General features: G+C 53.6%; 1 protein-coding gene and 2 long non-coding RNA genes across 9 annotated transcripts; 1 reads left to right on the forward strand and 2 right to left on the reverse strand.

The window, feature by feature from the left end:
• Positions 1–123: 123 nt before the first annotated feature.
• Positions 124–5,023, reverse strand: LOC113630383 (uncharacterized). Its single transcript, XR_003436946.1, has 2 exons — positions 3,301–5,023; positions 124–950 (listed from the first exon to the last, which is right to left on the reverse strand). It is a non-coding gene; the product is annotated as an uncharacterized LOC113630383 (long non-coding RNA).
• Positions 5,024–5,034: 11 nt separating this feature from the next.
• AP5Z1 (adaptor related protein complex 5 subunit zeta 1) lies at positions 5,035–25,013 on the forward strand. Of its 7 annotated transcripts, XM_027125656.1 has the most exons (17): positions 5,043–5,514; positions 17,822–17,959; positions 18,046–18,232; positions 18,503–18,644; positions 18,783–18,895; positions 19,283–19,451; positions 19,759–19,899; positions 20,088–20,125; positions 20,200–20,362; positions 20,827–21,005; positions 21,780–21,922; positions 22,296–22,436; positions 22,904–23,015; positions 23,273–23,370; positions 23,794–23,917; positions 23,998–24,212; positions 24,468–25,013. In XM_027125656.1, the coding sequence occupies exons 1-17, from the start codon at positions 5,285–5,287 to the stop codon at positions 24,736–24,738; spliced, it is 2,604 nt and encodes an 867-aa protein (XP_026981457.1). In that variant the 5' UTR covers positions 5,043–5,284; the 3' UTR covers positions 24,739–25,013. The 7 variants fall into 7 exon arrangements, 6 of the variants coding, with proteins under 6 accessions (XP_026981452.1, XP_026981454.1, XP_026981455.1 ...); XM_027125653.1 differs by having other exon boundaries at positions 5,036–5,514; positions 18,783–19,451; positions 24,318–24,586; XM_027125652.1 differs by having other exon boundaries at positions 5,040–5,514; positions 18,783–19,451.
• LOC113630381 (uncharacterized) lies at positions 19,766–23,799 on the reverse strand. Its single transcript, XR_003436945.1, has 3 exons — positions 23,685–23,799; positions 19,953–20,043; positions 19,766–19,880 (listed from the first exon to the last, which is right to left on the reverse strand). It is a non-coding gene; the product is annotated as an uncharacterized LOC113630381 (long non-coding RNA).
• Positions 25,014–26,087: the final 1,074 nt, after the last annotated feature.

The following is a 26,087-nucleotide window of genomic DNA, read 5'->3' on the forward strand; positions in this document are numbered from 1 at the left end:
GGTGCACGTGGGGGAGGGTTAAACCCAGCACAGATTGTTCCTTCTTCTCTGACTGAGAGTTCTCCTGTAAAGATCATTTGGGGGGGGCGGGTGTTGTTAGGGGCGTGTCTGTGCGAGTGGTTGTTTTTTTTTTTTTTAATGGTGTCTGTCTAGAGTGTTTTTCACGATATGTTTAATCATCAGTGCTTTAAAAAGTGGTGGTATCCTGTACAGTGAATTAGGTCCCAGAGCGTTGGATGGTAGAGAGTGATCGGGCCTGTGGGACACCCAGGAGGGTCGGCACAAACCCCGGCACGGGGACGAGCGGACGGGGTGGGGCCCACCGCAGCTGGGCCGGCCTGCGTTTTCATTTCAAATGGGATACAGTATTTTTTTTTTTAAAGTTTGAGATCTGAATGTGATTTCTAATTGTACCAGACGTTAATGTTTTAAAGCTATAACAAAGTTTAAAATTTCTACTTTTTGTTTCTCATTTATTTTAACTGTTCTTTTATCTATTAAATCGTTGTATGTGGATGGGGAAGTTTTGTTTCTCCTCTTAGCATTTGTTTCTATAACCAGAAATAAAATTATATATTAAAGAAACGACACCGGGCTCTGTGTGGTCTTGGGAGCGGCAGCTCCGCCCCCTCAGCTGCGGGGAAATCGCCGCCTGCTCTCTTCGGGGTGCTGCTGGATTGACAGTCACCGGAAGGGGCGCTTGGGCGTTGGTGCCGCAGTCTGGCTCCGACGGGGTTTGTCACAAATCCATGATCCTCAAGGTTCCCTCATGTTTGTGCGTGGGACTCATCCCCTCGTTCAGCTGATAACGTGCCTTTCTCAGATTTCACAGTGGTCCACGGTGCTGACTAAGGTTTGAGCACTTCTCTTCCTCCCTCTTGTGCTCCATCACCGCTCCAGCTGAAGCCTTCGTACAACAGTGTCAGATTAATCACAGGTTAGGATTTTAACTAGAGAGCAAGCAAGAGTGAGAATAATGAGTTTTAGGAGTTATATTGGCTAATTAGCATCTTTTTTAACAATTTCCTCATTTATTTATTTATTTATGGCTGCGTTGGGTCTTCGTTGCTGCGCGCGGGCTTTCTCTAGTTGCGGTGAGTGGGGGCTACTTGTCATTGCGGTGTGCGGGCTTCTCACTGCGGCAGCTTCTCTTGTGGAGCTCGGGCTCTAGGCGCCTGGGCTTCAGTAGTTGTGGCTCGTGGGCTCAGTAGTTGTGGTTCGCGGGCTCTAGAGCACAGGCTCAGTAGTTGTGGCTCGCGGGCTGAGTTGCTCCATGGTACGTGGGATCTTCCCGGACCAGGGCTCGAACCCGTGTCCCCTGCATTGGCGGGCGGATTCTTAACCACTGCACCACCAGGGAAGTCCTTAATTCGCATTTTTAAAACTGTTTAAGTTTTTTAAGTTTTGTTTTTGATTAAGACAATCATTTCTCACTAGTAAGACCTTAAAATAGCATTTTACACAAATGTACATTTTGTAAGAAATAGTCAAATATTACCCTTGGTAATATGACTTGGGGTGTGTGTGTGAGTGTGTGAGAGCACATAGTCCTCAATAAAAGTTAAGCTACCCTATGAACCTGGGTGAGTACCAAAGACAAGTGAGTGCGTATCCCCACCAAAAGCCAGGTTGTGCATCGCAGCTGTAATCATTATTGCCGAAATTTGGAAACAAACCAAATATTCGTCAAGAGTAGAATGGAGAAGTTGTGGTAAACTCATACAGTCACACACTGATAAGTACTCGGCAGTAAGAGCTGCTGTCATCCTACAACAGATGAGCCTCACGGCATCACCGTGAAGGCAAAATGCAGTACTGTGGGTTCCATTTGTATGAAGTGTAAAAAGAGGCAAACCTGATCTCTGGTGATGAGAGCGAGGCTAGCGGCTGCCTCTGGGGAGGGGAGCCAGAGGGGAGGGGGAGGCGTCCCGAATCCTGAGTCCTGGCCGTGGCCACTCAGGTTCACAGCAGCGAGTGCTGGTGCCAGCTTGCGAGAGCTGCGTGTTCGGTTTTCAGGAATTCTGAGAGCTAACTGTTCACCAAAGCCATTATTAAAATTTTACTTACATAAACTTAATGTAAAAAAATTACGTTAAGACCCAAGATGATACTCAATTCACAGCTCCCTATTATTTTACTATTACTGCTGCTCTCGAGGTTGTTCGTGTGGATTGGGCCCGCGGGATGGACAGACTGTCCAATGGGGTGCTGCATACTGTGTATCTGCTCCCAGCTGTCCAGCGACAGCACGCCGGCAGCTTGAAATCCGCCACTGTGGGAGTGTTCACACCACGGAAATTATCGAACGCTGCAGATGGGCCTCCCCACACCCACCGCAGAGCCAGTTAGCGGTTTACCAGCAGACCACGGAGTCACAGAAGTGAGACATCACTGAGCTCATTTCAGATGTGTGTGCCTTATAGATGTTTTACTTTAATAAACTGTGTGTGCGCGCACGCGTGTGTGTGCGCGTGTGTGTGCGCGCGCGCGTGTGTGTGCGTGCGTGCGTGCGTGTGTGTGTGTGTGTGTGTGTGTGTGGCTGTGGAGCGGCATTCGGGCTCCTTTCCAGGTCTCGCACTTCGTAGGTCCAAAGGCAGTTACGTTTGCTTTGATTTGTAGGCCGCGGCTCAAGTAAACCAGCAAATTCCCACCAAAACCACGTGTCGTCACGAAGCGACCGTCTGGTAGCTTCAGACCCAGCTTTCTGTGCTGTTCCACGATTCCAGGGCGGGGCCTCTGCAGGCCCGCCTCTGCTGTGCCGGCTCTTCCCTGGTGGGCGGCCTGACGCGGGGCGTTGGCGGGGCCTGGAAGGCCGGAGGCTGCTTCCTGTTCTCCGCGGCTTTCTTCATCTCCAGGAAACGTCCAGGCAACAGCAGCTGACAGCAGTGGGTTGTCCCAGCCCATGGGGGCCTCCTCCCAGGTCAGTTTCAGCTCTGCGGGACCCCTCGGCCCAGCCCTAGTCTTTCACCATTCCACCCTCTTCCCCCTTGTTCCCCCAGCATTAGGAGCAGCTGCTGCTCCCTGTGCCCCTTCTGTTCTTCCACACCTGGTTGCAATTTTTTTTTCTTTTTTGCGGTACGCGGGCCTCTCACTGTTGTGGCCTCTCCCGTTGTGGAGCACAGGCTCCGGACACGCAGGCCCAGCGGCCATGGCTCACGGGCCCACCCGCTCCGCGGCATGTGGGATCTTCCCGGACCGGGTCACGAACCCGTGTCCCCCGCATCGGCAGGCGGACTCTCAACCACTGCGCCACCAGGGAAGCCCATGCAATTATTTATATTGAATCTTCTAATGAAATACCTGCTTTGCATCCCCAGACGGGCCTCCGACAGACGCCAGGTGCTGACGGAGGAGTCCGTGCTGACCTCGCTCAGGCCTCCCTGCAGCACCTGGGACTCCCGCTTCGCTGGCCACTGCTCAGCAGGCAGCGGGCAGAGCGGCTACAGGCGTTGACCTGGAGTCCGGGTGCTGGTTCCGGTCCCTCCTCCGCCTACACGTATGAGGGCCCTTAGCCAGTCTTTTAGCTTCAGCCAGCTCATCCTTCAAAATGATAACAATTACGCTGTCCACAGGGCGAGACGGCCATGTTAGGTGAGACGGCCAAGGTGCGGTGCTCTGCAGGCTTCCCAGAAAGACGGCCTGTAACCAGGCTTCCTTCGCCAGTTCCCTTCCTCTTCACCCTGGGGCTCTTCGGGGCTCTCGGGGTGGGGGGGGCGCCCGCCTCGCTCCATGCGCTCTCGGGGCAGATGCGTTCTCACCGCCTCACCCGCCGCCACTGGCTCCCGGCTCTTCACCCTCAGCTCCAGTCACCCGCAACATCTCCACTTGGCCGCTGTAAGAGCGTCTCACCACCCCGCCCCCGCCCCTCCCCTCCATTCTGGGTCTTCCCCACTGCTCACCCCTCCAAGGCCTCCCTGACCCTCCCTATCCCAAGAACATCCAACTTTCCCTCAACCCTCTTCTCTTACTCGGCTTTATGGCCCCTTCAGAGCATTTCACCACTAGGCTCACGTGAGTGATTGTATATTTGATAATGGTCGTTTTTGTTGGCTGTAAATTCCATGAGGGCAGGGACTTGGCCTCTCGCGGTCCCCATTCCCCAGAACCTAAAACACTACGACCACAGCACAGGGACTCAGTCGTTGCGTGTTCCTTGAATGAATGACTCCACAAACCTCCTCATCCTCCTGCCCCGAGGTCGAGTGAATGGCGCCACCCCATAAGCAGAAACCTGCTATTGCCCTTGTTTTTTCCGTTCTTCCTCTCACCCAAGTCCATGTTACCAGGTGCTACAAATTCCCCCTGAACGGTTACTGAATCAGCCTACGACTCCATTCACGTGGCCCTTACCTAGCTCAGGGAGCCTCCCTCCCTCTCCGGGACCAGCCCCTTCTCTCCACCCACCCACCCCACGGCCCCCCAGTCCATTCTCTACTCTGCTGCCCAGCAGCAGGTTTCCCCTGAGGTGCATGTAAACCACAGGAAGCAGGCCTTCGTGCTCCCTTCAGGAGCTCCGCCTAGGCCATCCCCTCCCACCCCTTGGTCTGACACCCTCTGGGCTCATCTTAGGCACCTGTCCTTCCCGAAGTATTCCTCCTGTTTTAGGCTGTAACAGCATTTACCACGCTGGATTGTCACTGCCCAGAGGACCGCCCTGTGTCCCCGCGCAGTCTGCAGGGTGGAAATACTGTGGCCAACACACCTCTCAGAATTACTAGAAATTGACCTTCCCTCTCTGAGCATGTTGCCTTATCTGTAAAACGAGATACTGATAGTCTGTGATTATGGTGGGGATTGAATAAGATTTTTTAAAGCAGCAGGTACTGCCTACGTTGGGTGCAAAATGAAATGAGAGCTTTAAAAAAGAACTTCTGACAGCTGCAGCTGTTCCTTGCAAACTGCAGGACACGGACCCAGCCCACGACCGCAGTCTGTGTAGTATATTCAGGCCGCACTGAACACGGGACCTGCAGGCGGCGGAGCGGACTGTGTTCGTGGAACAGAACCTAGAACTGGGGCGATGAGCTGAGGCCCAGCGGTGACAGGCCGCTCCTAACAGCTCCCGGGCACCCAGCGCCCGGAGCTGCACCGGGGTGCCGGGTGCCATGGTTCCGGGGTGCGGAGGTTCCGGAGTCTCGAGGTCCCGGAATCCCGCGGTCCAAAGTGCCGGAACGCGACCCAAACCCAGCCCCGACCGGCAGCCCTCGCGCTGACGGCCCCGCCCTCGGCTGAGACGCTCCGTCAAAGCCCATTGGTCGACGGCCTGTGCGCCCCTGCTCACGTGATGCACCACGGGACGCTGCACGGGACGCGACCCGGAAGCCGGCGTTGCTGCGGGCTTTTCTCCCGGAGTCGCCAGCGTGCGGAGCGCCAGGGCTCCTCTCCGGGCGGCGGCGGCAGCGGCAGCGGCAGCGGCAGCGGCAGCGGCAGCAGCAGCAGCAGCAGCAGCACTAGGAGGAGGAGGAGGAGGAGGATGTTCACGACGGGGGCGGAGAGTCTGCTCCGCCAGGCCAGGTGCGTCCGAGCTTTTCCCTTCGGGCACTTGGTGGTGGGTCTCAGAGCCGGGCCTGCGCGCGGCGACTCGAAAGAGCCCCCTTTGAACCCACTTTAGAGACTCAGGTCGGGGAGGCCACGCGGGCCAGGCACGGCGTGAGGAGGTCCGGGGAGGGTCGAGCTGGTCCCCGGAGGAGGTGGCTCCTGAGAGCGCTCTGAAGGATGAGTGGAAATGAAGTGGGGTGGGCCCCCGCTGATGGATTGGCCAAAGGCTTGTCGGCTGCGTACCCCCACGTCTGGCAGGAAGTGGGGTCCAGAGCTGTCAGTTGCTTCAGGGTCAAGAAAGCTTCAGGGTCAAGACGCTGGAGAGCCTGCTGGATTGAGCCATGGCGAGCCCTGTGCAAAGCCCATGAGTTCGATACCTTGCGAGGGCTTTGGGGAGCCATGGAGGATTTTGCTATATAGAAAGATCCGCTCTCTTGTGGATGCATTGAATGTATTGAGAAATTACCCAGCGTCTTAGAACCCCGAGCTGGCTCTGGACTCTCACTAAGTCGGTAGCCCCTTCCTCACCAACTAGCCACTCATGGGAGAAAGCAGATGTAAGCTCGGACTAAAACCCCATGACTTGTTGCTACTTTAAGAGAAGAAAATGCGGCCAGAACCATGGTTTAAAAAAAAAAAAAAAAACTGGATTCGGAGCTGGACCAGTTGCTGGGAAGGATTAGGCTGGTTGAGGCGCCTCTGATCTTAGGGAAGCAAGATCTTGAATGCATATTAGTTTCAAAAGGCTGTAAACAGGGTAGACGTTTGATATGGTCAGAATAACCCCTAAAAGTGTGTTAAGCAAGTGTTTTGAGGATTTGTAGCACCATCTCCCCACCAAGTCCAAAAAAGTCTGTATTTCTTTCAATCCTGGACAGATATTCCAATATTCAAGTTCCAGTATTCCAATTCAAGTTCACTTGAATTTAGGAGAGCTGTATTAAAGAAAAATAGATATCTTTTTTCAAAAATTGACGTATAGTTGATTTACAATATTAGTTTCAGGTGTACAACATAGTGATTCAATATTTTTATAGATTATACTCTATTTAAAATTATTCTAAAATATTGGCTATATTTCCTGTGCTATACAATATATCTATAGCTTGTTTAATACATAGTTTGTACCTTTTAACCCCCTACACCTATCTTGCCCCTCCCCAATTCCCACTCTCCACTGATAACCACTAGTATGTGCTCTATAAGTCTGTTTCGTTGTATTCATTAGTTGCATTTTTTAGATTCTGCATTGTAAATGATAACATACAGTATTTGTCTTTCACTGTCTGACTCATCTCACTATGCATAATATCATCCAGGTTCATCCATGCTGTTGCAAATGGTAGAATTTCACTTTTTTATGGTTGAGTAATATTTCATTGTGTATATATATCTATATATAATCACATCTTCTTTATCTATTCATCTGTTGATGGACACTTAGGTTGCTTCCATATCTTGGCTGTTGTAAATAATGCTGTGAACATTGGGGTGTATATACCTTTTCAAATTAGTGTTTTTGTTTTCTTAGGATATATACCCAGGAATGGAGTTGCTGGATGGTAGGTAGTTCAGTTTTTAGTTTTTTGAGGAACTTCCACAGTTTTCCATAGCAACTGCACCAATTTACATTCACACCAACAGTGAACTAGGGTTGTCTTTTCTCCACATTCTCACCAACATTTGTTATTGTGGTCTTTTTGATGATGGCCATTCTGACAGGTGTGAGGTGTTATCTCATTGTGGTTTTGATTTGTATTTCTCTGACAGTTAGCTGTGTTGAGCATCTCTTAATGTGCCTATTGGCCATCTGTGTGTCTTCTCTGGAAAAATGTCTATTCACGTCTTATGCCCATTTTTTAATTGAGTTTTTATCTGTATTGAGTTGTATGAGCTGTTTATATATTTTGGATATTAATCCCTTATCAGTCATATCACTTGAAAAAATTTTCTCCCATTCGGTAGGGTTCCTTTGCTGTGCAAAAGCTTTTAAGTTTAATTAGGTCCTATTTGTTTATATTTGCTTTTGCTTCCTTTGCCTTAGGAGATAGATCCAAAAAAAATATTGCCATGATTTATGTCAAAGAGTGTTCTGCCTGTGTTTTCTTCTAGGAGTTTTATGGTTTCCGATCTTACATCTAGGTCTTTAATCCATTTTGAGTTTACTTTTGTATATGATGTTAGAGTATGTTCCAATTTCTTTCTTTTACATGTAGCTGTCCAGTTTTACCAGCACCACTCATTGAAGAGACTGTCTTTTCCTCATGGTGTGTGTGTGTGTGTGTATATTCTTGCCTCCTTTGTCGTAGATTAATTGACTGTAAGTGTGTGGGTTTATTTCTGGGCCCTCTTTTTTCTGTCCCATTGATCTATGTGTGTGTTTTTGTGCCAGTACCATACTGTTTTGATTACTGTAGTTTTGTAGTAGAGTATAGTCTGAAATCAGGGAGCATGATCCCTCTCTCCAGCTTTGTCCTTTTTTCTCAAGATTGCTTTGGCTATTCATGGTCTTTTGTAGTTCCATATAAATTTTAGTATTATTTGTTCTAGTTCTGTGAAAAATGTCGTGGGTGTTTTGATAGGGGTTGCATTAAATCTGTAGATTGCTTTGGGTAGTATGGACATTTTAACAATATTAATTCTTCCAATTCATGGACATAGGATATCTTTCCATTTCTTTGTAGTATCTTCAGTTTCCTCTGTCAGTGTTTTACAGCTTTCAGAGTATAGGTCTTTCACCTCTTTCGTTAAGTTTATTCCTGGGTATTTTATTCTTTTTCACATGATTTTAACAGGATTGTTTTCTTGCTTTTTCTTTCTAATAGTTCTTTACTAACGTATAGAAAAACAACAGGTTTCTGAATATTAATCTTTTTTTTAATTTATTCATTTATTTATTTTTGGCTGTGTTGGGTCTTCGTTTCTGTGCGAGGGCTTTCTCTAGTTGTGGCAAGCGGGGGCCACTCTTCATCGCGGTGCGCGGGCCTCTCACTGTCGCGGCCTCTCTTGCTGCGGAGCACAGGCTCCAGACGCACAGAGCTCAGTATTTGTGGCTCACGGGCCCAGTTGCTCCGTGGCACGTGGGATCTTCCCAGACCAGCGCTCGAACCCGTGTCCCCTGCATTGACAGGCAGACTCTCAACCACTGTGCCACCAGGGAAGCCCTGAATATTAATCTTGTATCCTGCAACTTTACTGAATTTATTTATTCTAATAGTTTTCTGGTGGAAAATTTAGGCTTTTCTATATATGGTATTATGTCATCTGCAAATAGTGACAATTTTACTTCCCTTCCAAGTTTTATGCCTTTTATTTATTTTTCTAGTCTGATTGCTGTGGCTAGGACTTCCAATAGTGTGTTAAATAGACGTGATGAGAGTGAGCATCCTTGTCTTGTTCCTGATATTAGAGGAAAAGCTTTTAGCTTTTCACTGTTGAATATGATGTTAGCTGTGGGTTTGTCATAAATGGCCTTTATTATGTTGAGAGATGGTCCCTCTGAGAGATGTTCCCTCTGAGAGATGTTTGATGAGAGTTTTTATCATGAATGGGTGTTGAACTTTGTCAAATGCTTTTTCTGCATATATTGAGATGATCATGTGAATTTTATCCTTTCTTTTGTTAGTGTGGTGTATTACACTGATTGATTCGCAGATATTGAACCATGCTTGTGACCCTGGAATAAATCCCACTTGATCGTGGTGTATGACTTTTTTGTTGTTGTGGCTGTGCTGAACAGCTTGCAGGATCTTAGTTCCCTGACCAGGGATTGAGCCTTCGCCCTCAGCAGTGAAAGTGCAGAGTGCTAACCACTGGACATCCAGGGAATTCCCTAGGATCTTTTTTTATTGTTGAATTTGGTTTGCTAATGTTCTGTTGAGAATTTTTGCGTCTATATTCATCAAATATATTGGCCTGTAATTTTCTTTTTTTGTAGTGTCTTTGTCTTGTTTTGGTATCAAGGTAATTGTGGCCTCATAGAATGCATTTGGGAGTGTTCCATCCCCTTCAGTTATTTGGAACAGTTTGAGAAGGATGGTATCTCTTCTTTATATGTCTGGCAGAATTCCCTCATGAAGCTGTCCGGTCCTGGACTTTTGTTCACTGGGAGTTTTGTTTTTTTGGGTTTTTTTAAATAAATTTATTTATTCTCTTTATTTGTAGTTGAGTTGGGTCTTCATTGCTGTGCACGGGCTCTTTCTAGCTGCGGTGAGCAGGGGCTACTCTTCGTTGTGGTGTGTGGGCTTCTCATTGTGGTGGCTTCTCTTGCTGCAGAGCACAGGCTCTAGGCACGCGGGCTTCAGTAGTTGTGGCTCTCAGGCTCCAGAGTGCAGGCTCAGCAGTTGTGGCACACAGGCTTAGTTGCTCTGCGGCATGTGGTGTCTTCCTGGACCAGGGCTTGAACCCATGTCCCCTGCATTGGCAGGCGGATTCTTAACCACTGCGCCACCAGGGAAGCCCAGGGAGTTTTTTAAATTACTAATTCAATTTCACTGCTAGTGATAGGTCTGTTCAGATTGTCTATTTCTTCTTGATTCAGTCTTGGACTTGTATGTTTCTAGAAATGTAGCAGTTTCTTCTGGATTGTCAAATTCGTTGGCATATAACTGTTGGTAGTATTTTCTTATGGTTGTTTGTATCTCTGCGATATCATTTTTCATTTCTCCTCTTTCTTATTTTATTTGGATCCTCTCTTTTTTTTTTTTAATTGATCAGCCTGACTAAAGGCTTACCAATTTTATATTTTTAAAAAACAGCTCTTAGGGCTTCCCTGATGGCGCAGTGGTTGAGAGTCTGCTTGCCGATGCAGGGGACACGGGTTCGTGCCCCGGTCCGGGAAGATCCCACATGCCGCGGAGTGGCTGGACCTGTGAGCCATGGCCGCTGAGCCTGCGCGTCCAGAGCCTGTGCTCCGCAACGGGAGAGGCCACAACAGTGAGAGGCCCGCATACTGCCAAAAAAAAAAAAACAAAAAAAACAGCTCTTGGTTTTATTGGTCTTTTTTATTGGGTTTTTTGTTTGTTTTTTTTTTTGATCTGTATTTTGTTTCTTCTCTGATCTTTATTATTTCCTTCCTTCTGCTGACTTCGGGCTTTGTTTCTTCTTTTTCTAATTCCTTTAGATGGTAGGTAGTTAGGATGTTTGAGATTTTTCTTGTTTCTTGAGGTACGCCTGTATTGCTATAAACTTCCCTCTTAGAATTTCTTTTGCTGCATCCCATAGATTTGGGAATGTGTTTTTATTTTCATTTGTCTTGAGGTATTTTTTATTTCCTTTTTGATTTCTTTTATGTACCCATTGGTTTTTTAGTACCATGTTGTTGAGTGTCTACACGTTAGTGTTTACCCCATTTTTCTTCCTGTAATTGACTTCTCGTTTTATACGGTTGTGGTCAGAAAAAATGCTGGATATAGTTTCTATCCTCTTAAATTTGTTGAGACTTGTTTTGTGGTCTAGCATGTAATCTATCCTGGAGAACGTTCCATGTGCACTTAAAAAGAATGTGTATTCTGCTGTTTTTGGATGAAATGTCCTGTAGATATCGATGCCCAGTTGAATTAAGTCCAACTGGTCTAATGTGTCATTTAAGACTACTGTTTCCTTGCTGACTTTATGTCTGGGTGATCTGTCCATTGATGTAAGTGGGGTGTTAAAGTCCCCTACTATCTTTATCATTACATAATGCCCTTCTTTGGGTTTTGTTACAGACTTTGTTTTAAAGTCTACTTTGTCTAATATGAGTACTGCTGCCCCAGCTTTGTTGTTTCTATTTCCATCCCCTTGCTTTCAGTCTGTGTGTGTCTTTAGTTCTGAAGTGAGTCTCTTTCAAGCAGCATATAGATAGGTCTTGTTTCATTATCCAGTCAGTCACCTTATGTCTTTTGATTGGAGTGTTTAGTCCATTGATATTTAAGGTTACTATTGATGGGTATGTACTTATTGCCATGTTGTTGCTTGTTTTCTAGTCGTTTTTTATAGTTCTTCTCCGTTCTTCTTTGTCTTTCTTACCTTGAGATTTTTGTTTTTTGTTTTGTTTTTTTCACGTTTATTGGAGTATAATTGCTTCGGTGTTGTGTCTGTGTACAACAAAGTGAATCAGCCATGTGTATACATATATCCCCATATCCCTTCCCTCTTGAGCCTCCCTCCCACCCTCCCTATCCTACCCCTCTAGGTGGCCACAAAGCGTCGAGTTGATCTCCCTGTTCTATTCAGCAGCTTCCCACTAGCCATTCATTTTACATTTGGTTGTGTATATATGTCAATGTTACTCACTTCATCCCAGCTTCCCCTTCCCCACCATGTCATCAAGTCCATTCCCTACATCTGTGTTTTTATTCCTGCCCTGCCACTAGGTTCATCAGTACTGCTTTTTTAGTTTCCATATATATGCGTTAGCATACAGTATTTGTTTTTCTCTTTCTGACTGACTTCTCTGTGTATGACAGACTCTAGGTCCATCCACCTCACTACAAATAACTCAATTTCATTTCTTTTTGTGGCTGAGTAATATTCCATTGTATATATGTGCCACATCTTCTTTATCCACTCATCTGTCGATGGACACCTAGGTTGCTTCCATGTCCTGGCTATTGTAAATAGTGCTGCAGTGAACATTGTGGTACATGACTCCTTTTGAATTATGGTTTTCTCAGGGCATATGCCCAGTAGTGGGATTGCTGGGTCATATGGTAGTTCTGATTTAGTTTGGGGTTTTTTTTGTTGTTGTTTTTTTTTGCAATACACTGGCCTCTCACTGTTGTGGCCTCTCCCGTTGCAGATCACAGGCTCCAGACGCACAGACTCAGTGGCCATGGCTCATGGGCCTAGCTGCTCCGCAGCATGTGGGATCTTCCCGGACCGGGGCACGAACCCACGTCCCCTGCATCAGCAGGCGGACTCTCAACCACTGCACCACCAGGGAAGCCCTGATTTAGTTTATTTAAGGAATCTCCATACTGTTCTCCATAGTGTCTGTATCAATTTACATTCCCACCAACAATGCAGGAGGGTTCCCTTTTCTCCACACCCTCTCCAGCATTTGTTGTTTCTAGATTTTTGATCATGGCCATTCTGACCAGTGTGAGGCGATACCCCATTGTGGTTTTGATTTGCATTTCTCTAATGATTAGTGATGTTGAGCATCCTTTTATGTCTTTGTTGGCCATCTGTGTGTCTTCTTTGGAGAAATGTCTGTTTAGGTCTTCTGCCCATTTTTGGATTGGGTTGTTTGGTTTTTTGATATTGAGCTGCATGAGCTGCTTGTATATTTTGGAGATTAATCCTTTGTCCTTCATTTGCAAATGTTTTCTCCCATTCTGAGGGTTGTCTTTCTGTTTTGTTTATGGTTGCCTTTGCTGTGCAAAAGCTTTTAAGTTTCATTAAGTCCCATTTGTTTATTTTTGTTTTTATTTCCATTTCTCTAGGAGATGGGTCAAAAGGATCTTGCTGTGATTTATGTCATAGAGTGTTCTGCCTATGTTTTCCTCTGAGAGTTTTATAGTGTCTGGCCTTACATTTAGGTCTTTAATCCATTTTGAGTTTATTTTTGTGTGTGGTGTTAGGGAGTGTTCTAATTTCATTCTTTTACATATAGCTGTCCAGTTTTCCCAGCACCACGTATTGAAGAGGCTGTCTTTTCTCCATTGTATATTCTTGCCTCCCTTGTCAAAGATAAGGTGACCATATGTGCGTGGGTTTATCTCTGGGCTTTCTATCCTGTTCCACTGATCTGTATTTTTGTTTCTGTGCCAGTACCATACTGTCTTGATTACTGTAGCTTTGTAGTATAGTCTGAAGTCAGCGAGTCTGATTCCTCCAGCTCTACTTTTCTTAAGATTGCTTTGGCTATTTGGGGTCTTTTGTGTTTCCATACAAATTGTAAAATTTCTTGTTCTAGTTCTGTGAAAAATCCCATTGGTGACTTGATAGGGATTGCGTTGAACCTGTAGATTGCTTTGGGTAGTATAGTCATTTTCATGATATCGATTTTGATTTGTGGTTACCATGGGGTTCATATATGGTGAACTTTGTACTAGCTTATTTAATTAGTTGACCCACAGCCTTTACTATATATTTGCTTTTACTGGTGGGACTTTTTCCTTTTCTGTAAATTCTTGTTCTAGCCTTTTCCACATAGAGGAGATCCTTTAACTCTTAGGGTCAGTGTAGTATTGATGAACTCTCTTAGTTTTTGCTTGTCTGAGAAGTTCTTTATCTCTCCTTTAATTCTGAATGATAACATTGCTGGGTAGAGTATCCTAGATTGTAGGTTTTTCCTTTCAGCACTTTAAATATATCTTATGACACTTGTTTCTCGTCTGAAAAGTTTTTGCAGAAAAATCCACGGATAGCCTTATGGGGGTTCCCTTGTATGTGATTGTTTTTCTCTTGCTGCCTTTAGAATTCTCTTTTTAACTTTTGCCATCTTTTAATTATGGTATGTCTTGGTGTGGGTCTCTTTGGGTTCATCTTGTTTGGGGCTCTCTTTGCTTCCTGTACCTGGATATCTGTTTCCTTCTTTAGGCACAGGAAGTTTTCAGTCATAATTTCATCAAATACATTTTTGACTCTCTTCTTCTCCTGCTGGGACCCTTATATGTGAATGATATCGACCCTTATATGTGAATGTTAGTACACTTAACAATGTTCCAGAGATGTCTTAAACTGTCCTCATTTTTTTTAATGTGTTTTTCTTTTTTTTTTAATTTATTAATTTTTTATTTATTTATTTTTGACTGTGTTGGGTCTTTGTTGCTGCACGCGGGCTTTCTCTAGTTGCGGCGAGCGGGGTCTACTGTTGATTGTGGTGCGCGGGCTTCTCATTGCGGTGGCTTCTCTTGTTGCGGAGCACCGGCTCTAGGCATGCGGGCTTCAGTGGTTGTGGCACGCGGGCTCAGTAGTTGTGGCACGTGGGCTCAGTAGTTGTGGCTCGGGCTCTAGAACGCAGGCTCAGTAGTTGTGGCGCATGGGCTTAGTTGCTCTGTGGCATGTGGAATATTCCTGGACCAGGGCTCGAACCCGTGTCCCCTGCATTGGCAGGTGGATCCTTTTATTTAGTTCTTTATTTTTGGCTGCATTGGGTCTTCGTTGCTGTGCGCAGGCATTCTAGTTGCAGCGAGGGGAGCTACTCTTCGTTGCAGTGCACAGGCTTCTCTTTGCGGCGGCTTCTCTTGTTGTGCAGCATGGGCTCCAGGCGCGTGGGCTTCAGTAGTTGTGGCACGCAGGCTCTAGAATGCAGGCTTAGTAGTTGTGGTGAACGGGCTTAGTTGCTCTGTTTTGGACCAGGGCTCGAACCTGTGTCCCCTGCACTGGCAGGCGGATTCTTAACCACTGGGCCACCAGGAATGTCCCATGTTTATCTGTTCTTTTTCCTAGTTCAAGTAGCGTTCTTATTACTAATGCTTTCAACTCTTTATCTGGTAAATTATTTACCTCTGTTCCATCGGTTGTTTTTTTTTTCATTTTTTTTTTCTTGTTCTTTCATTTGAAACAAATTCCCCTGTCTTCTCATTTTGCTTGGCTTTTTCTGTCTCTGTGAAATTAGGTGAAGCAGTTACCTATCCCAGTCTTTAAGGCATGTCCCCGTGTGGGAGCATCCCTGTACGGTCTGCATGTGCCCGTTGACTTTGCTGGGAGAGCTGGAGCTGAAGTGGGCAAGAGTCATGTCTTCCCCCAGGCTGTGCTGGCAGCTGTCGCCTTGGTAGGGGGTGTGGCTGGAGATGTAAAGGGGCTGGAGCCAGAGCCAGGTGTGAGCTGGAGCTTCTTGTCTGTTCAGTGGCCGTGACTGCCCTGTCAGGGCGGGTCCCAGTTTGCTGGAGCAGCTGTCCTGAGGGTCGGGTCCAAGCTGGTTCTGTTCCAAGTGTGCGCTCTCCCTGCTCCCAGCAGCGGCATCTTTGCCCCCAAAGGGGAAGCAGTGCTGGAGCAAGAGGGGCCGGAGCAGGTGCTCAGCTCGGGCGGGGGGCGGGGGCGGGGGCTGGGGCGGGGCTGGGGCGATCCCGGGCAAGCCCCCAGAGCCCCGGGCAGGCTTCATCTGCTTCCTCCGCCTTATTCCAGGAGTAAGCAAGCCGGCGCCCACGCCTCACGCGTGGAGTCTAGGCTTCTTACAGCCCTGCCGTTGGTCCCACTGGTTTTCAAGCCAGCCATGGTGACTCACTCTCTCGGTGTGGATCCTCAAGGCTGGGGTGCCTCAATATGTGGTCTGAGCCACTCACTCCCCAGGGAGGAGCTCCAAGCCCACGCCGTGCCCCTCCTCCTCTGTGTCCCCTCCCAGGGGCACGAGCCCCGACGTGATCGCTTTTCTTCCCTTCCTTCCCGAGTCCGTTCGCCTCTTTCTCACAGCCTTGGTTGCACAGGAGTCTCTGCCGGTCTCCAGTTTGCGTTCAGTGTGGATGTGCTTTTTGTGTGTTCGTGGTGGGACGTGAGCTCTGTGTCCTGCTCTGCCGCCTTGCTCTCCTCTCCCTGAAAACAGATTATCTTTAAGTGCTAGCATCTCACTCAGCATGCGACATGCTTATTAGCCTAGAGGTCTTGCCAGGGGACGAGTACGAACTGAGACCCACTCAGAACATCCAGCTCATCTTCTGTTCAAGGTCAGAAATGTATAGACTGAAAGGCAGAAGGAACAGCCCTCACTATTTAATTCCTATTTCTCTGTCTTTCTGTCTTGGGTGGGTGGGAATTCCTCTCTGTTGGGATTTGAGGAAAGTTAATAACTATCAGTTGAGTCTTACTAGTTTTCACTATTTTTCTTTAATTAAGCCGGTGATTCTTGGTGGGACTTTAAAACAGATTACTAAAGTTTGGGAGTTAGGATTCGGAGTAAATTTTAGTTTCTCTCTGTATTTTTCAGAGATGGAAAGCAAGGCTGGGGAAAGTTATCAGAAGCATGACTTGTGACCTGCAGAACAAGTGAAGAGAGTGGGACTTGGGTTGGGGTGGGGGGGAGCAGCAAGGCCGGGGGAGGTTTCCTGAAGGACAAGACAACTAAACAGAAGCTCAGAGTGCGTCAGCCAGCGAGGGAAGCGGTCGGGAGCATTTCAGGCAGAGGGTCCGTGCCCGGGGCGGAAGCAGGAGAAGCAGGGGGAGCCGGCCTCGTGGGCTACACTAGCACCGGGGGCTTTGGGTCTGAAAGCAGTGGAGAGCTACGGACCGGTGTAGGCAGACCGCCTTTTAGAAAGAATCCGGTGACTTGGAGAATACATTGGAAGGGACTAATCTGGGGTACGGGCGAGGGGCACCACCGTTCTGGGAAGGAGCCTCAGTTATGACTGACTGCGGGACGCGTGGCAGCTTCTCCCTCGGCCGTCGCCGCGGCGAGCAGCAGACCTGGACCCGGCCTCTCAACTCAGTCTCCTCCCTCCTCGTCCACACGCGCCTTTGCTTGTGTTTGTAGGTGGCTGAATCCCACTCTGGCCAGATTAAGTGAAAAAATGGAAACGGGGGTGGGAGGCGAGGCGTGGTGGGGAAGCCATTGGGGTTTGTCTGCCAGCCTTCAGGTGAGAACGGGAAACCCAAGCCGCCGCCCGGGACCCCCAGCCCACGGGGTGCTCGGACATTCTCCTCAGCCCCACAGCCTGGGGATGCGCCGTCTCTCTCAGGTCAGAATCGCAGACCCCGAGCTCGAGCAGAGTGGACTTGGTGGTCTTCGGGGACCCGCGGCGGGGGCCCAGCTGTGTCAGGGCCCTGCCAAGAGCCCCCCAGCAGCTCCCAGCAGCTCCCAGCGCGGTGGCTTGGGGCCACGTTGCTTTTTCTTGCCTCTGGGGCTGGAGTAAGCCTAGAACCAGGCTTCGTTTTGAGGCTTGCTTCAGCATCTTAGCTGTTACAAGTGCTCAATAGATAGATTTTTCAATTAAGTATTAGAGTAACGTGTCATAACACTTGACCTTTCATTTAATTCTTGTTCCCAGAAGTTAAAGGCTCACTGAAGGAATCTTTTGAAAAGCAACTGGTTTCAGACTAAACCCCCTTACTTTTGACTCGTAAACCAATCGGTTTGTGCTTCTGGTCCTAGAATAACAACCCGAATGCGTGGTTTGCCGTAGTAACTTCTGGAGTGAGGGTCCCCCGCCTGGTGGGGGGAGCAAGGACCCAGGCCGGGTACCCAGTCAGCGGGTTCGTCACAAGAGGCCCGGTGGTGCTGGAACCACCTTCCTCCACGACACCTGGCTTGTTCTCTGCTCAGCAGGGCCGGTCCCCAGCCCGAGAGCCGTCCTGTCACAGCTCAGGGCGTCGTTTCCGGGTCCCTCGTCGCCGGGTTGCCGACGCCGTCGTCTTTGTTTAGGGAGCTCCGGGACGAGGAGCTGGGGAGGCTCTGTGCCCGGGTCTGTGCGCTACTGCGAGAGGAGGACTGGGGTCCCGACGCCCCGGATGCCCTGCGGAGGCTCTTCCTCATCGTCTCGGCCACGAAATACAACAGGAGGTGAGCGCACGCGTCCCTGGGGCATCGCGGGGTGGGGGGCGCTGCCTGGCCCGGCCCCGGGGGGGTGACACGCCCCCTCCCCCCAGGCTGGAGAGGCCTTGCCTGGCACTGCTGCAGACCACCCTCTGTTCGCCTACCTGCCCCGAGCAGCTCCAGCTGCTCTGCGCCGCTGTCCTGAGAGAGATGTCGCCCTGCGACAGCCTGAGCCTCTCCTGCGACCACATCCAGAACACGCGGCAGCTGGGCCTCGTGGCCTCTGTGCTCTTGGCCCAGGTAACGTGACTGCCGCCACCCTGCCCTTGGTGGCCCTGGGGCCTCGATGAACCAGCAGGCCGCGTGCTCCCCGTGGGGCGGGCAGGCTCGGCTGGGCCCTTGTCACCCAGCAGCCCTCCCCGCTCCGCCCCCATTCCGGGTGGGGGGATGAGCCAGGGCTGTGAGGCTGATTCAGGCTGCAGGGCCGGGGCTGCCCTCGTGACGTTCCGGACGCCCGAACCAGGTGGCATTCGTGACGCGCAGGAACACGTTCTGCTGTGGGGTTTGCAGGGTGACCAACAGCAGGTCAGGAGCTTGGCCCAGCGCGTCCTCAAGGTCCTGGAGAGCCGGCAGCCCGAGGGGCCCAGCCTGAGGCACCTCCTCCCTATCGTGTCCAAGGTCACCAGCCTGGCCCCGGACGCCCTCCGTGAAGGTCTGCACACATCCCGCCACTGGGGGCGAGGGGCCGCCAGGGCTGCTGCTGGTTCCTAGGAAGACCTGCGGCAGCCCAGGCAGCGCGAGCCTGCGGGACTTAACTCGGTTCCTGCGGTGTCACCCCCGTCCTGCACAGAGCAGACCAGGGCGCTCAGCAAGCGGCTGGGGGACTGGCTCCGCTACGCCAGCGTCCAGCAGGCGGTCGCCCACTCCTCTGGGGGCTTCTTCTCCACGCCTAGAGCCCGGCAGGTGAGGCTGGGGCACTCGGAGCTCCGTGTCCCCAGGCTGCCTCAGCCGGCCTGGCCTGCAGGCCGCCACCCGCTCCTCCTTCCTGGTTCCAGAACGAGCGCACTCTCCTCGCTCCACTCGGGCATGCGGGGGTGCCTTGGGTCACAGCCCCCGAGCCTGTGGCGCGCTCTGTGGGTTGAGGCCCGGAACACGCGGGCAGGGACCGTATTTGACCGAGGGCTGCGTTTTCAGCTCAAGTGCCTGCGCTCACGCACCCTGGGTGGGGGCGGGGTGCCCGTGGTCCCGGAGGAGCGTGGACGGCCAGGGCGGTGGCTCGCGCCCCATGCCGCCTGTTCTTGGCCCTTCCCGGGCCCTGCAGCGCCGGCTGACCTTCCTTGCCTCCTGCAGCTGGGCCCTGTCACCGAGGTGGACGGGGCAGTGGCCACGGACTTCTTCACGGTGCTGTCCACGGGCCAGCGCTTCACGGAGGACCAGTGGCTGAACATGCAGGCCTTCTCCATGCTGCGGGCCTGGCTGCTGGACAGCGGCCCTGGGGGCTCCAGCGCCCCGGACGCAGGTAGGACGCAGGCAGGACGTGCTGGGCCCCTGGGCGACATTGGCTGAGCCCTGTGGTCTCCAGCAGGCCTTTCCCAGACGTGCTGAGAAGCCAGATGTCGACAGGACTGTTGCAACAGCTTCTCCAAACTCTTCCTCCTCTGCGAGCCCACTAGCAGTTATAGACGGTCTGGGCTCATCTACACCACCGCGTCCCGTTGGGGTGGCAGCAGGCGGGACAGGGCGCAGGCCTTGGCAGGCGGCGACGGCAGCCCTCCTCGCACCCTGCGGAGTCCTTCTCTGTCCTGAGCCCTCGTTCTCTCTCCCAGACGACAAGTCGGAGCTGGAAGGCTCCACCCTGTCCGTGCTCTCGGCCGCCTCCACCGCCGGACACCTGCTGCCGCCCCAGCAATGGCTGCGGGAGAAGGCCTTCGAGTACTGCCAGCGCCTGCTGGAGCAGAGTAACCGGCGTGAGTCCCGGGGCCACCCTTCCTGTCCGCGGCCCGTGGCCCTCGGTCCCCACCTCGCGTCTGCGCTGCGGTCGCTCCCAGCTGTGGGCTCCCCGGCCTCTCCTCCAGCTTCCAGAACACGGGGCACCTTCTTGTTCGGCTGTTCTGATGGGGACACAGAGACCAGGTGGCTTTCTTCCCTCCCCCAGGAGCCCTGAAGAAGGCAGACTCAGACCTGCAGAAAGCAGTGAGTGCCCGGCGGGCGGGCGGGCGGGCGCTCCCTCCCAGCTCTGTCTGAGCGGCCTCCTCGGGTCCCCGCAGTGTCTGGTGGAGGCTGTGCTGGTGCTGGACGTGCTCTGCCAGCAGGACCCCTCCTTCCTGTACCGCACCCTCTCCTGCCTGAAGCCCCTGCACACGCGCCTGCGCGGGGACCCAGCCTGGGTGCGGGCGCTGCTGCCCGTCGCCCAGTTCTTCCTGCACCACGGTGAGCCTCTGCCCTCCCGTGGGAGCAGACCCGCTCGCGGGGAGGGCGGCTTTCCCCTGCACGCTGCCCCCTTCCTTCGTCTGTAGAGCAGCACTGATCTGATGAGCCCTTAGCACTTCGACGGTGGGAACTTTTAGATGGATTTAAGTAGCAAGTTAAAACGTTACCAAGTCTGTGTTGATCTTGAACTCTCTTTGCCACGAGAGTTTCCTGGAAGGTGCCGTGAAACCAGCCCCTTCCAAGGAACGATCCCCGTAGCGTAACCAGAGGGTGGGTCTGTGGCCAGAGACACCTGGGAAGACCCGGATCCGGCTCAGCTGGCTCTTCCCGTGCTTGCGAAGGGCGGACGTGTCTGCCTTTGGTGTCCCGCAGACACGTGTGGCCCTGGAGGCTTGGCCCGAGGTTCGGGGGGCCCCCGGCAGCACCCGAGGCCTTCTGCCCTGACGGAGCCCACTGCCTTTCAGGGGAGGCCGCCGCAGTGGATGCGGAAGCCGTCTACCAGCACCTCTTCACCAGGATCCCCGCTGAACACTTCCACAGTCCGATGCTGGCCTTCGAGTTCGTCCAGTTCTGCAGGGACAGCCTGCCTCTGTTCGGCAGAAACCTTGGCATTCTCAGGACAAGCTTCCCCAACCTCTTCAAGGCATGCTTGGTCATCCATGAACCAGAGCAGGGGCTTGGGGGCCTGGGGTGTGCAGGGCCCCTGGGGCAGTGTCCTGGCATGGGCTGGGGGCGCCCGTGCCCTCAGGAAGGCGAGGTCGGGCCTGGCTTGGTGGCTGGGCTCGCAGAGTTGGTGCAGGTTAGCATCTCTTCACTGGGGAGCGTTGCCGGGTGTGTTCAGCTGTTTGGCACCTTTGTCTTCGATGGGTTTTTTTGGGTTTTTTTTTTCTGTATTTGGCTGCATTGGGTCTTCGTTGCTGCGCGCAGGCTTTCTCTGGTTGTGGCGAGCAGGGGCTATTCTTTGTTGCGGTGCACGAGCTTCTCATTGTGGTGGTGTCTCATTGTGGAGCACAGCTCTAGGCGTGTAGGCTCAGTAGTTGTGGCACACGGACTTAGGTCCTCTGCGGCATGTGGCATCTTCCCAGACCAGGGCTTGAACCCGTGTCCCCTGCACTGGCAGGTGGATTCTCAACCACTGTGCCACCAGGGAAGTCCTGATGTGTCTTTTGTGATTGGAGTGTCACTGCGTGGCCTTTCCAAAATCAGAGACTGAGTTCTTTAATCAGGAAAATAAACGATGATAAATGGAAAGTGATTTAGATGGTTGGTACAAAAGTGAGTGCAGAAGCAAAAAGAATGAGGGGGAAGAAAGTTGAAGGGCATATTTTCCAACTCCTGGGTCACAGTGAAACAGGAGGTGGCAGGGCTGGCCATGCCCTCCGGGCTCCCACTAGAGCTGCGCTGCTTGTCCCCACAGTTCCTGGCCTGGAACAGCCCGCCCCTCACCTCTGACTTCGTGGCGCTGCTCCCATCGCTGGTTGACGCAGGGACGGCCGTGGAGATGCTCCACCTGCTGCTGGACCTGCCCTGTCTGACCGCAGCCTTGGACCTGCAGCTCAGGTGAGCCCCTGCCCGGCCCCGCTGCTCACTGTTCTGACCGTGTCTGCCCTGTCCCTGTCCCTCCTTGCCCCCGGCCGCTCCTGCTGTCTCCCACGCAGAGTGTCTCTGCACCTCTTCGCCGCCCTGACGGCAGCCCCGGAGCCCAGCCTGTCTTTCACTCAGCCACGCAGCCTCCCAGGGGCCCGGCCCCCAGGCCTTTTTGGGTCATCCTGCAGCTCCTGGCTGGGTCAGGGCACAGTGATGTTATGGTGACGTCCACTCTAGTCTCTCCCTGGCCAGTGGGTACCACGAGGGCAGGGGCCGAGTCCAGCTTCTTCTGGCCTGGGCCAGAGCCCACATGTGAGCCCGGCCTCAGGAGTCTCTCTGCTCGCAGGTCGCTGCAGGCTGCATCTGAGAGGCCGCCCTGGGATGTCTCCATCAGGGCCCCCGGCTGCCTGGAGGCCCTCCGGGACTCGCAGGTCCAGGGTCTTTTCCAGCACCTGCTGCGTGCCCACGCCAGCAGGACCGTGGAGAGGTAGGGCTCGCTGCCGGGCGTCCCAGGCCCCACGTGGGACACGAGAGCTCCCTGGTGCCTTCTGACCTGGAGAGACAGCTCTGGTGACCCCCCACCCAACAGGCGCCGGCCACGTGGCCAAGCGCTTCCTGGGCACCTGGCTTGTGGTCTGCTCGTTCAGTTTCCTGATCCCGTCCTTGTCGCCCTGTGGGGTAGGCACTGTGCTCACTCCTTGCCACAGGTGGGGAAAGGGAGGCTTAGCACAGCCTAGGGGTGGCGGGCCAGGACTGGACCACGGCCTCCTGCCCCCAGCCGCACTCCAGCCCTCCCGTGTGCCACGGGAGCAGGGCGGCCGCAGAGGGAGCAGGCCGTGCATTAGGAGATGCGCAGGGTGGCCTCTGATGAGGGCAGAGCAGGCGCTCCCAGAGCCGGGTCCCCAGGCGGACAGGGAACAGGCGTGTGCTCAGGGCTGGGCCATGTGTCCCCAGGTTGACGCCACTCTACCGGCTGCTGCAGCCCCTGGCCGGCTGCGCCCGGGTGGTCCAGTGCGCTGAGGCCGTGCCCACCCTGCTCCGGGCGTTCTTCTCGGCGGTGACACAGGTGAGCCCGCTTCCTGGGGCCTCTGTCCCTGCAGCAGAGGGCCTGCTGGAGCTAGGACCCACAGGGCCCCAGCTTCCTCAGTGGCCAAGGGGCCAGTCCATCACAGCAGACAGGGCAGCTCACACCAGCCCCAGCCTGGCTCCTGTCCCTCCCAGAACTGGGGCCGAGAGAAGCCCCCAGGGCAGCAGCCAGCCAGGTCCGGAGCAGAGGTGTTCCCTGGGGGTGGGACGCAGTCTCTCTCTCTCTCTCTCTCCCAGTTTGCTGACGGGGCCCTGGCCAGCCAGCTGGCACTGCTGCTCCTGGAACGAAGCGACTCGCTTTACCAGGTCCCAGGGTACGAAGCCGGTGTGCACAGGTGGGTCCCTCCTGGCGGGCTTCGCCCCTCCTGCGGCTCCATGGCCCAGCCCTGGACGGGTTCACGCTGACCCCGCGCTCTCTGCCCCTCACGGCAGCGGTTCCCCAGCTGCCACCGACCCCAGCCCAGCCTCGGCACTTTCTCGGCCACTGTACGCACCCTTCCCTGCCCACCCAAGCCCCTCTTCCACGGAGCCTTCCAGAACGTGTGTCCCCCTTGCTGAAGGCCCAGTTTATGCGGGCTCATCCCCGCTCCAGCCCAGCCTCTTCCCTGGTGGGGCAAGAGGTTCCTGGCGGGGCCGGGACTACCTTTACCTCCACCTGGTGCTCGGGGGCTTCCCGCCACCGCCCAGCTCTCCTCGGGACGGGCCGCGGGGCTGGGGTCTGTGTGGGGCAAGCACAGCCCACGGGTCCTCTCGCGCAGGGTGCTGAGCTCCCAGTTCCCGGCCCTGTGCAAGCTGCATCCTCCACTGGTGGTCGAGCAGGCGAAGGAGCTGCTGGAGTTCGTGGGCGGCCCCCGCAGCGGCGGGCACGTGCTCACATCCGTGGTGAGGCAGCCGCTGCCCCGCCCCAGCCTGCACCTGACATGCGGGCCTGTCACAGGGCTGAAGTGCTGTCCCCCACCCAGGTGTGGGCCATCGGCGAGTACCTGTCGGTGTCCTGGGACCGGCGCTGCACCGTGGAGCAGATCAACAACTTCTTCGAAGCCCTGGAGGCCCTGCTCTTTGAGGTCACCCAGTCGCGGCCCTCCACCACCCTCCCCAAGTGTCCTCCGCAGGTCATCACTGTGCTCATGACCACACTGACCAAGCTGGCCTCTCGGAGCCAAGACCTGATTCCCAGGTACCAGTTCCCGGTGGGCGGAGGGAAAGCTACAGGCTTCCCGTTGGGAAAGGGAACGGCGTTGGAGGTTGTCCTGTCCCCCAAAGCCCTTCTGGTTGGACGCAGGTGGCGTGGGCTGTGTCAGCACTGCCGCCTCATCTCTCCCAGCCAAGACCACACTAGCTGGGTGCTCCTGGCAGCTGGTCCCTCCACGACACCCCTGCCCGCGTGAGGGGTGCACCTGCAGCTGATGGGCTGGGACTCCCTCGTCCCCAGGGTCTCCCTGCTCCTGTCAAAGATGAGGACCTTGGCCCAGAGCCCAGCCACGGGCTCCACGCCCGGTGAGGAGGGCGTGGGAGCCATCCACACGCGGGCCACCGAGCTGCTGAACCTGCTGAAGATGCCCAGCGTGGCCCAGTTTGTGTTCACGCCCAGTGTGGAGGTGTCCGAGCCCCGCTATCACCGTGACACCAACACGGCCCTGCCCCTGGTCCTGCGTACGGTCAGCCGGCTGGTGGAGAGGGAGGCAGGCCTCCTGCCGGGGTGAAGGGACCAGGTGGATGCCAGGCAGGGATGCAGGTTGAGAGCCTGGTATTACCGGCCATGGCTTCAGCGGTCAGGGAGGCTGTGTGTCTGTCTGTTCTCTTAACCCCCTTCTCCCGTGGCCACACTGAGCTGTGTAGTGACACAGCACTGACTCTCGGCTTTAGCTCCTCTTGGGGCTGGGTGGAAGCTGCCTGGTCTGCGTCCTGCCGGTCCTTGTTTGTTTGGGGGCAAGAAGAGATACGGCGAAAATAAATCTTTACAAAATGGCTGCGTGAACAAGACGGGGTCTGTCCTTTTTTCCTCCACCCAGGAAGCAGGGAGCCCCACGGGCAGCCACGTAGCTGCTGCAGAGTCCAGGGGACGCAGTGCTGCTGGGCGGGGAGAGCTGGCCGTGGGGCTGGGAGGGGCCTTCACCTGGTGCTCTGCCTTCTCACCTAATCCCCATGTGTCAGGGCCGAGCCCCATTCAGCCCATGTCCCACGTGGTACAGAAACCACAGATCACTAACAAACACACACATGCGGTCAGTCAGAAAGGAAGCAGTGTGTCGACCTCCCCGAGGCGGCAGCTGCCACTGGGGAAATGGGTTTGGTCAGTGACATTTTTTTAGACCTTCTCCTGCTCCTAAGTTAAGTTGAAGACGGTAAGGCTGGGGCTCTGGGGCTCCTGCTGGGTGGGCTGGAGGTGCTGTCACCTTTGCAGACCTGCAGCCTCCTACGAGCAGGGGGAAGGGCGGGGCACCCAGCAAAGTGTTCCCAGTGACCACCATACCTGCCGCCAGAAGCCTTACTGGGAGCAAGTCCGGGTGCGCTTTGCTCTTACACCAAGTGGGGGAGACACCCCCTCCTCTCAAGCGCTTTCTACCACTGTTCCGTTCAAGTCAGGCCCCGGCCCGCTTGTAAACCAAACCCCAAGGCTGCGCCCCAGCTCCCCGGGCGCCTGGCGGGGCTCGGCCACCAGGTGGTGCTGCTGCTTCGAAAGTCCCAGTCCACCCGCTCCGCCGCGCCCAACATCCAGGCCTACTCCTGGCCACGCCCCCAGGCTCCGGCCCTGCCCCTCGCGGGCTCCGCCACGCCCCAACTCCGGCCACGCTCCTGGCCACGCCCCCAGGCTCCGGCCAGCTCCTGCCTCCGCCCCCGGCCGGTTTTGCCCCCCAGACGCCCTAAGAAACATCCGCCGCCGAGGAAGCTGATGGGGGCCGGGCGGGTGCCGCAGGGGCGGACGCCTCTGGCTGGCGTCCCGGCCCCAGGATGCTTTCCGAGAAGCAACAGGTGGTGCGCGGAGCAGAGCCGTGGGGCACTGGTGCGGGGCGTGCCAAAGGACACCTGACCCTCCCAGGATGGGACCAAC

The sequence above is a fragment of the Aethalodelphis obliquidens genome, unplaced genomic scaffold (genome assembly GCF_003676395.1).
Source record: "Aethalodelphis obliquidens isolate GAN/ISIS:26980383/991018 unplaced genomic scaffold, ASM367639v1 scaffold30, whole genome shotgun sequence".
Classification (NCBI taxonomy): Eukaryota; Metazoa; Chordata; class Mammalia; order Artiodactyla; family Delphinidae; genus Aethalodelphis; species Aethalodelphis obliquidens.